The sequence below is a fragment of the Poromitra crassiceps genome (genome assembly GCF_964638095.1).
Source record: "Poromitra crassiceps genome assembly, contig: HAP1_SCAFFOLD_297, whole genome shotgun sequence".
Taxonomy (NCBI): Eukaryota; Metazoa; Chordata; class Actinopteri; order Beryciformes; family Melamphaidae; genus Poromitra; species Poromitra crassiceps.
Genome location: NW_028152104.1, coordinates 232,107 through 243,322, shown reverse-complemented (window position 1 = coordinate 243,322; position 11,216 = coordinate 232,107). Strand labels below are relative to the sequence as shown.

At 41.5% G+C, this 11,216-nt stretch overlaps 1 protein-coding gene across 1 annotated transcript in view; it reads right to left on the bottom strand.

Moving 5' to 3' along the window:
- Nucleotides 1–6,210: 6,210 nt before the first annotated feature.
- The window catches only part of LOC310771002 (uncharacterized protein), a 72,411-nt gene continuing 67,405 nt past the window's right edge, over nt 6,211–11,216 (bottom strand). The window contains exons 16-19 of the mRNA XM_083663689.1: nt 8,502–8,591; nt 7,593–7,755; nt 6,445–6,656; nt 6,211–6,339 (exon numbers count right to left, since the gene is read on the bottom strand). Coding sequence (XP_083519815.1) covers nt 6,540–6,656; nt 7,593–7,755; nt 8,502–8,591 — 370 coding nt within the window. The 3' untranslated portion in view covers nt 6,211–6,339; nt 6,445–6,539. The remainder of the gene's footprint in view (nt 6,340–6,444; nt 6,657–7,592; nt 7,756–8,501; nt 8,592–11,216) is intronic.

Sequence of the window (11,216 nt, the reverse complement as noted above, 5' to 3'; positions counted from 1 at the left end):
GTATGGGGGCTCTGATATTAAACATGTTTAATCTCCATAGAACTGTATTCAAGGTAATAGATCATATGTAAGGGTTCATGCGCGATGAAGTGTCCATTCTCAGAAATTAATGGACAATGCAGAGGCGCAGTCCATTAATTTCTGATAATGGACACCTCCAAGTGCATTAACCCGCTTATACCATAGTCACTAACCAAAGAAACAAAACAAGTCCATTCATTTCATTCATTCATTTTCATGCATTTTGCAATCTAAATCTAGTTGTCATAACTTTGAGAACCGGAGACAAAATCCCCTAGGCTGCTCAAGATTTTCACAGGATGAAATAGACTCAGACGGCCGCAGCATGTGGCTGATCGCTCATAGGCTACAGTATCAGTAAGTTCATAGGGGCAGTCGGCATCCTGTGGAATGCAGCCTTTTAGGCTAAGATAATTCAGATTTTCGTTTGTTTATGACAGGTGACTGCTTCCTTGTTGTTGTTATGGTTGCGCTCGAGCGCTTCGGTCAGCTGACAAATGTAAACGTCAGATCTCCGTAAATGCCCGTCATTTTGATCAACTGAGCACACAAGGGTAACCCAAATGGTTACTTTGACCTTTTTTTTCTTCTAAATTTATGAAAGTGACATATTAACACTGAACGGTGGTATAGAGCTCAAACGGCTCTGCTGAGGACATGGCACATGGATATGAATTGTGAACAGACGTTTGCCAGGACTTAGCTAGGTTTACATTATAACAAAATAATGGACACGCTACAGCAAATCAGAATCGAGTATTCACCCAGACCATGGTATAAGCTGGCTTATGTCTTACTCTAGATAAAGTGTGTTAATACTAGTACGGGTCGATAAAGCAAAAATATCATCACAGTATTTGTCTTAGTTCTGAAAATATAACAGAATTTGGAATTATTTAGTTATCCAGTGCTTTTAAATATGCCAAATGTTGTTAGTCAGTGAGTAAGTGAACACTCAAGAGGTTATGAAGGTGCTCCTTGCAAGCAGTTAATTCATATTAGAACACGGCTCTCTCGAATACTCGATTCTGATTGGTCAATCAACAATATTCACCGGTCATTATTTCTCGACGACCGACCGCTGCTCTGCCACACCTGGTATTAATCAGTTGATAAGAGCCTTTTGTCAGCAACCACTAGCCTACTAATTAGGCCAACCAGTTGCAGCTGTGGTGTCTTGTGTGCCAATTACGAATGAAACCACTTTGTGTTGAAAACGCTATTAAAATATTTGAATAATTATTTTTGTCAGATTATTGAATGATTTAGTTGTAGGCCGTGTTCTAAGCGGGATAATGTATACTGAGCCAGTATCAACAGCCAGGGTTTTTCTGCATCTAGAGCAAATGTACATATTTATTCACAATAATCTTCAGGACTGTTGATGGGAGATTTGATACAGGAATCAACGCCTATAGGCTTGCCTGGGGAAGTAAAGTGCCACATCAGTAAATACCGCAACTCGCCCGTAGGTGCATATACAGTATACAGTATACGGCACTTTCTTGATATTATAGGGCTTTGTTTATATGACAGCTTATTTTACTAGTGGTCATCAATTAGCTATTCATCTCTGTACTAGTAAAAGACTCTCCCACCTTTCGCTCAAACAGAGAAGTCCCCTTAGCGCATGTTGAGGGAAGCAACTGTAACTTCATCGTGGCTAAACAGGTTTCAACAAGCACGCTATTGCAAAAGTTAGTGAGTTAACAAACCCCCACCCATAGTACTGTAGGAAACTCAAAAACATTTTTTATAGGGGTAAGTAAAAGAAACACTCAGGGAAAGTTGATTTCTAACCAAATACAAGTAGAGAGAATATCCCTTGTCCCATCGGATTACTTACTGTCAGTGTTGGGGGTAACTCATTACAAAAGTAACATATTACATGTAATATATTACTTTTAGCAGTAACTCAGTAATATAACTTATTACTTATAGGATTTCAGTAGTATTATACCAGTTACTTTGTCAAGTAACTCAAGTTACAATTTGAGTTACATTTGATTCAATCAAAGCACATATTTAAAAAAAGATACAATCATTTCCTAATCAAACTGTGTTTTTATGCAAAAAACCACTATAGATGATAATAACAAAGGAAAAGAATAAAATTTAGAATTTTGCATTGTTTACACTGACTTCAAGGCGGTTGAAATTATTTTTCGGGATGGTTCCGGGGCAGCGATGTCATTCTGCTACTGCTGTTATTTTGGTGAAAGTAATGCAAAAGTAGTGTAATAAGTAACAAGTTACTCTACACAGAAAGTAATATTGTAAAGTAACTTATTACTTTCAAATGAAAGTAACTAGTAATATGTAGTCTATTACATTTTGAAAGTAACTGCCCAACACTGCTTACTGTAACTGTGTTACAACTGTGTTAACCCTCTAGCTCCTATGCACTTTCATCCTTATGCACTTTTATCTCTTCTCTCTTCTATCTTGCTATCCTCCTATTCTTCTCATCCGCACGTCTATTGTCTGTAAATATGTTCTAATTTAATTGCCGTTTATACATTTTTTCGTTTAAAACTTTTATTAATTTTTTCTTGTTATTGCTGTACTGTTTTAACCTGGTTGTATGTCGCTTTGGATAAAGGCGTCTGCCAAATATAAATAAAGTAAAGTAAAAGTAAAGTAACTAACCCCTCTTAATCTACCCCCCCCCCCACCCAAAAAAATTGAAGAAAAAAACTCTGAAAAACGAATGCTACTCTTACTAATGCTACTTTCTTGCTTCAAAAGTGGAACTGTTGTAGATGGTGTTGCATAGCAGAATGTGATATTGTAAGTCGCTTTGGATAAAAGCATTTGCTAAATGACATAATGTAAATGAGAGAACATGTTACGGAGTACAGGAGTATACAGTATATCAAACCAAAAATGAATTGCCATGTAAAAAGACACCCATAGAAGTACAGTGTGAAGATAATAATTGCATGACAATAATTAACACAAAATGAAGACATAGTTTAAATACCTGGCAAAGACTTCATGAGGTTTGTCAACTCTTTCTTTGACTCCTCCTTTATTTTCTCGGCCTTCAGAAGTCGCTGAGGAATGCCTGTTACTACAAAAAGAGAAATACAGTGCTAAGATTTAACCAAAGACAGAGGCTGGATTATTGACTTTTCTATGTAGAGCAGTGGTTCCCAAAGCGGGGTACGCATATGTAGAGCTACTACAGGGGGTACTTGAGAGCAAGGGGGGAAATTATTGGCAAATTCACTTTCCCATATCTTCGGGACACTTTCAGTCTCATTATCCAAATCCCCATAAGTATTCCGACAGCTTTCCTAGGGCCCAAACGGTTACGGTAATTTAACTTATTTTGGATTTTTACACTGAAGCTGTTCCAAATGCATCGCTTGGCCCCTGTTGAATCTCTGCTTAAAGAAACGTAGTCTTTTTTTCAGAGATGTGTTGACACTGCTTATAAATGCATCCCTGAGGCATTTTTTCTGCATTTTAGAAATTTATTTTCAGTAGTTCTTACATCAGCCCATAATGGATTTAATTCACAGTTCCAAAAAGCTTTACCTTTTAGTTGATGTCCTAGACTTGTAGGTAAGCCAGAAGTCTTAGTGGAAGAGTGTCTATCTATCTCTGCATAGAGAACACTGCACAGTGAACTGTAGCAGAGATCCACATCCTCCTGATTATCCCAACAACCCATATGTCTGATAATTTCTAGTAAAACAGTGCAACACAACTCTGATGAAAGAAAGTTATCAGGGAAGACTCTAGGTCGCCTACTTTTATTTAGATCAACTGGGGGCTGAACTGTAGGGTACCTTTGAGCATTGGCTTTAAATTTAGGAAATGGTCAGGCACTTTACACCGATCCCCCAAGTCCCTTCCCCGTGCAGCGCCTTCGGGTGATAGGTAGCATGAAAAAGTAACAAAAAAATATTGTGAAACTCGGTGTTCAAATCTTAAAGCAAAAATATCATCTACTGCCTTATCAACAATGTTAACCTTGAAATACTGAAGTAACTCATCCTTAACAAAAATACCAACCCCACCCTAGGCTTTAATATGCAGATTCCTATTTTGTCAAGTCCAGCCGTCCAAAGCAATTATAGTGTGTATCACACACACACACACACACACACACACACACACACACACACACACACACACACACACACAAACAAACAACTCACTTTGCTTCTGTTGCACTTTGGCAGAGTAGTGCAGGAGAGCATCTGTAAGGAGGTCTGTGCGATGAGATGGGGTCATCTCCTTTGTGATTTTTCCAAATTTTCGCAGGTAGGACCACAAGCGCTCACTCTGCTCCCCATCAGCCAGTCCTGTTCCCTTGTGGAATCGAGTGTTGAACTGGAACTGTAAACACGACATAAAACATCTGTAAAATATTAATCATGCTTAGTTGGTGTATTCATGTCCTCCTCAACGACTTGCCCGATCATGATCAGGAAATTTCAGGGAGCCAACACGGCATAGTTAGAGACATGGATCAAGGTTAATTACTGTTACAACTATGAAGAAATTATGATGAGAACTAGCAGGCTCACAGACAATTAAAAAGAGAGAGGCTTGAATGTGTGAACACTTCTCAACTGTGCTGTGGTCTCTTACCTTCTCTTATGCAATACAGCAAAAAAAAAGTACTGTGGAGACACAATGCTACCCTAAATTCAAGCACCTTCAATGTCTATTTCCACAAACTTTTAAGGCATAGATTTCAATGATTTTAAGGACCCGTGGGGACCCCGAGTCTAGTGCGGTAGTTTTTTGTACTTATTAAAGCACAGTCTATGGAAAATAGACTGTGCATCAGGCTCAACTAGCAAACATCTACTTTCTGATCCAGGTAGAAAATGTTCCTAACCTGACATGCAAGATTGTGCCCATAAGAATGGAACACTGACCTTGTTGTTCATCAGGTCAGGATAGTGGCGCTAAAGAAATGGCAGAAAAAGTAAAGAAAACACAACTTTAATTCATAACTACACATAGTCAATTGACTGATCCCACACCCTCTTGACCCCAGCAAAGACATTTTTGACTTATCCCCCAGCTCTGTAACAAAAACAAGGTTGCATTTGGTTCCAGGTAAAATGCTTTATTACCTGCTTCCATCAAATCAAGGGGGAAATCCGGAAGTAGGACACAGACAGACAGAGGCAGACAGACAGTCAGTTACAGATAAGCAGGCAGACAGAGAGACAGACACAGACAGAGGGAGAGAGACAGACCGAGACAGACACACAGAGATAGAGACAGACAGAGATGCAGAAATTAGATGGATATATAGATAGATAGATATAGATGCAATGATTTTAAAACCTTTCACATTTGCTCTGCAATAGTACCGTAACTTAAATATGTAGTGTTACCTGTAGGTGGGGTTTGAGTTTGCACGCGATGTCGTACATGAAAACCATTTTCAGCTGGCGCTCCTCCTGCTCTCTACTGAATTCCTTCAGCAAGAGGACAGCATTTGACAGTCTGAAGAAATTAAGCAAAAAGAGTTAGATTCACACTGCTCCTAGTTCTAGGAAGGTTCCTAGTAGAGGATGGGTCAAATGCAGAGGATGAATTTCCCCATGGGGATAAATAAAGGATAACTTAACTTAAATCAAATAAATGATGTATTTAAGCATATATTTAGCATTAGTTCTTGCAAAAATCAAATACCTTTCTCCAGATTTCAAGTTTAGAAACTTGACTGGATGCTCATGCCTGCAGGTGAGCCCGAATACGCCAGTTTCATCCAGCTTTTTGAACCTGACTCTTGACCGGATTGCACTCCCAGCATGGAATCCAGGACACCCCCCCTTTGAGGGGAAAAGACAGAATCCTTTCATCACTAAGCATGTTACATTGATTTGACATGAGTAACAAAGCAGATCGCTTTCTTAAAACTATCACATGTAGGTGGAATTCTTCTCTCAAATGAAACTATAGTCCTACCTCTGGTTGAGGGTTTGCATGTTCAACAAAACTGTCCACTTCACTCTGATTGAGGAAAAATCTATCTTCATGTTTTGGAGGCTCAAAACTTTCCCCTGACGACTTTTTCCGTGGAAGTCCAAACAGCGCGTCGGCAGCCACACAGAGGGTTCCATTTTCCTAATATAATACAAGCAATGATTAAATATACGCACATGAAATAATAATGCACATCCAGACATGCCATAACAATTATTACTGTACCTTTGGACACATGGGACAGCTGGCTCCATCAGTCAGTCTTGGTGCCAAAACAGAGCAGGCCATCTGCTGGAACTGCCAGTGCCTGAACTCTTCATAGCATTCCTTCACCAAAATGCTATACAGTTCAAGCAGCTAAAACGCAACAAAATAGGAATTTGAAGATTAATAAGATGCCAATAATGTGAGCCCTGCTAATGTGGTAGAAAAGGAATTCCATATTCATAACATAAGATCCACCTGAGTTGAAGGAAAGGCTTCCTGGATCGCTGAAATGATTCCCCTCATGGAGACCCCACATTCCAGTTGGAGAAGAGAAATTAGTCTCATCAGACTCAAGGATATGGCTGTTTGTGGGCGTCTGGGTGAAGCTGGCCACAACCCCAAACGGATAGGAGTTGCATGTTCTGATTCGCACATACAGAATGTGCAAACAACAACATGCATTCTTGCTGCAACAAAAAGGATTTTACAAATGATTAATCTTTCAGGGTGTTGAGGCAGGCTCACAGCCCTATACTGTAAGCCACCGAGGTGCTTGAATTACCGGGTTGAGTTGTGGCTGACTCGCTAGCTGTGCTGATGTTAATATATACGATAACATTGCACTGAGTGCTGTATAAGAACGACGAAGAAGGCTTGTCCTTGATGTTCGGAACCCATCCATTTATTCCATTTCACCGATATGAATACAGCAAAGTTCTTTTCTACAGAAAGCAAATGTAGCACAAACATTACCGGCACGAGAGCACGCAGTGCGGTAAAAACCGTTCGCCCTTCCGGGTTCAAACACCTAACGACACCCAGTGGAAAGAGCGTCCCCCAGCAGCAGCACGTTGGGACGGTCCTGCAGCTCGCTAAGCGTGGCTGCGTGCTGCAGAGCGCCCTCCCGCTTGTTGAAGGTGTGGATCAGCTGACCTTTGAAGGCTCGCAGTATCCCCTTAACAACAAGACAGTGTTCAGTTAGGGTTGCTGTATTCATCCTCTCTTCTGGGTTGTAGATGTGGATTATGATCAGGTGGATACCTCTCATAGTATCTACACATCTACACCAATATTATTTAAAAAATCCTGGAGCTGTGCCTGTTCCTTTCATTTTATTGCCCAAAATTGTAGTTTGAACTACCAGCAAGCCACTACAAAATGTAGTTAAACTACATAGTTCAACTACATGTAGTTCACTACTCCCCAACACTGGTTATTAGTACTTATGTTTTGTTGCAGCCTGGAAAGTGAGTTTTTCTTAGATATTGATCAATCTGATTAACCTGCACAGATATATTATGGTCATCAGGCTGTCACTGGTCTATGGGCATACCGGGTGATCTCTAGTATCTATGTATTTATTACACAAAACATTTCATATTATGAAGTGCACAAACACTCACGCTGTGGTCAAAGTCCATGTAGTTGGAGATGATGCGGACGTTGGGGTGGAAGACGTGGTTCTGGCCGATCACCTCCTCCAGGATGTCACCTACGCCGGCCGAGAAGATCAACAGAGGAACCTGGTGCTCGGCCAAACGGTCAAAGAACACCTTATGACCTTCCCTGAAGACAGACACACACAAACACACCTCATTAGACACCTGAACCAATGGGCTGGATTTTGAAATCTGCAGGTTTTTTCAACTACTTCACACATCTCAAATATATTTGATGTGCTGTTGTTTTTAAACATATAATAGTAAAGGGCAGCGAAGGAACCATCTGATAAATGAGACCAAATCTCCACAAAACCATTGGTTAAAAACATCTGCAGATCTTTGTGAGGGATTTTGAGTAGTTAGTTTCTTCTATGAATCTAGATATTAAAGTTTGCGTCATCTGAATTCAACATTAGCTATCATATCCAAGCGAACACTTTTCTATAGTGTGAAAATATGCCATGCTGTTCATTTGACTGAAGTGCAGCTCTAACTTTATCCACCGCGATTTATTTATCCAAGTCAAATTAGGGTTAGGGTTATTTAACCCTTTATCCACCGTGATTAGAAACTGTCTTGCAACCAGTCACAGCCATGACAACAGCTCTATTGAACTGCTATTTTAATGTTTTCATCACAGCCTCAGATTTGCAAGAGTTTTCTTTGTGCAGAGGGCTACAACATTGGCAACAATGGGCAAACAAATGTCCTATTGTTTAGCTTTATGTCTGGAGACAATCATGTGGTGGCTTGAGGAAAATGTCAAATGTCCAAAACTCGACTGTAGAGACATTTGTAGACATTATTGCCAAGCTCATATTTGTCTCTGGGACAGGGTCTTTGTAAATGTGTCCTGTGAGCTGTGTGGACCTGAGCATAGCGCTGGAGTCCTTGACGGCCTGGGGTAGCATGTCCTTCCTGATCTTCTGCTGGATCAACAGCTCATGCACTTTAGTCCACCTGTAGAGAACAGTACAAGACCAGCCGTGACTTAAATTCCTTTTCACTCAACCACTCTCACCATCTCTGCAGGGACTGTGCCCGCTCCCCTCTCTCCTCTGCGGGTCAGTCCCTGCAGAGATGGTAGTAGAGTGGTTGAGTGGGAACAGGGTGAGAGGAAGTAGGCCGGGAGATACATAGAGAGATGGCAGAGGAGGGCATTTTGTTGACGGGGGGGTGGACAGGTTGGTTGGGGGGGGAGGAGAAAGAGATGATGGTGGTGTTGGACTGTTAATTGTTCTTCCGCTTGCCAGCCTTTACTTGTCCTCTCTCTTGCCTCGTGCCATGTCTCCTGCCTTGTCCTCTCTCTCCCGCCTCTCCCTGTCCTCTCTCCTGCCTTGTCCTCTCTCCTCTCCCTGTCCTCTCTCCTGCCTTGTCCTCTCTCCTCTCTCCTGCCTTGTCCTCTCTCCTGCCTTGTCCTCTCTCCTCTCTTCTCCCTGTCCTCTCTCCTGCCTTGTCCTCTCTCCTGCCTTGAAGTCCTCTCTCCTGCCTTGTCCTCTCTCCTCTCTCCTCTCCCTGTCCTCTCTCCTGCCTTGTCCTCTCTCCTGCCTTGTCCTCTCTCCTCTCCCTGTCCTCTCTGCCTTGTCCTCTCTCCTGCCTTGGCCTCTCTCCTGCCTCGTCCTCTCTCTCACCCCCCACAATGGATCTCTAGGCAGTTTTGTTATGGCTTTCCCCAACAAACGACTCGAAAAGGTTTTATTGTCCTTAATAACAGATCTCTATTCAAAACTTGACAAGACAAAACTGAACTAAACCAAACACATACAGTAGGCTAAGCCCCTGCAAATGGGTCCAGTTACAGTATGTAGGCAGCAGTCCTGGTGGCAAGTAGTTTAACCCCTCAAAAATTGGTTTTACAGTTTTTCACAATTGTTTAAACACATTAGACACAATGTGCACAACCTGAAACTGAACATGCAAAGGCATAATTCTACTGATAAAGCATTCATATAGTGTTTTCCATTCTGCACACCAGTGTTCAATGGGTGCTTAGAAATGTCTACTCATATGATGTATGTGTTTGTCATTTGAAAAGAAAATACAATTTAGTGAAGAGTTAACACTGTTTTGAGGGCAAAGTGTGCTTTTGCAAGAGAAGTGTAGGATTTTGCATTTTGTGCGTGAGTTTTGAGATTTGTGTTTCGGGTTTTGAGAAAGTGAGGTAGTCTATCAGGAAATGTGTTTAAGCAATTGTGAAAAACTGTAATCAATTAAACCCCCCTACTGAATCACACTCGGCATGTTCCACTGTAGTCCGGGAGCCAAAGGCTGTTTTTTTTGATGAATCTTGTTTCGTCTGATAAAGTTTTTTTCTCTGCTGATTCTTGTACCTTGGGGGTACCTATTCAAAATACAGGAGGGTGCCCGGTGAGCACCCTTGAGCATTTTTAGATATTAACCCCTTAAGTTCCAAAATCCCATAAAAATCGGCATTTATGAGATTTCATGCAAAATCAAATGCCTCAAATTTGCTTTCTCCAATGTTTATTCATAAAGGAGCTAGGATGTCATGTATAATGTAGCCTATTTGATTCCCGCGCCATGTGCCCCCCCCCCACCCCCAATAAAAACATGAAATAAGCAGATGACTTTTAGTCTGATAAATCACTCCCAGGTGTTGAAGTGGTGCATGTTTGCACAAGTCAGACCCTTCTCCCCCACTCCCCTCTCTCTGGCACTGTGTGTGTGTGTGTGTGTGTGTGTGTGTGTGTGTGCATGTGCGCGACTGTGTGGGTGTGTGCATGTTTCACTGGCTTTGAGCTGCGACACTTTCTGTCTCCACTCTCAATTCCTTGTACAGCCGGGGGGAGGGGTCTAGGTGCACTGCTCAAATCCTGTGTGCACATCTCGGCAGGGGAGTTTCTAGGGAGTGGCCAGGGGTGGCACTGGCCACCCCTGAAATCTAATTGGCCACCCCAAAATCCTGAGGATGCTGGCATCTGTGGCCAACAATACTGTCTTTCAGAGGCTGTAGTGGGCTTATTTTTAAGCTAGAGTGAAGTTAGGCTAAATTTTGGTGAGGGAAAACTTTCTACATCCTTCCTAAATGCCACAATCAGTGCTACCCTTTCTTGAGTCTGTGCCCCACTTGGGCCACCCCAATGGCTGGGACACTGCATCTCGCCTCACACACATCTCGCCTCAAACAGACACACGTCACTTATAGATGCAGCTGTGCCGCTTAAAACGTCTTGGGGGGAGAGATATAACGGTATGAAAATTTCACATCATGATTATCGTGACTAAAATTATCACGATTATTGTATTATCACTGTATTCATAAAGAAAATGCTGAAAATGTTCAAAAAGTACTGAGAGACTCACTGAAATCATTTTACAACATTTTATACTGAAAACTCAGATCCAAAAAGGATTGATACACTCACTGAAATCATTTCTCAAAGGCTGCACGTTTGCATCTGGGAGACTGTTGCCAACTTTGGTTGATGATGGACAGTATTTACCATGTTTTTCAAAGCACTGTAATCACGGTACCACGGTAATCACGGTACCACAGTTTTAATGATAATGAAAATTTTAAACGGTACAGTTATTGTAAGGAATTGTATCACGGTTATCATTAAA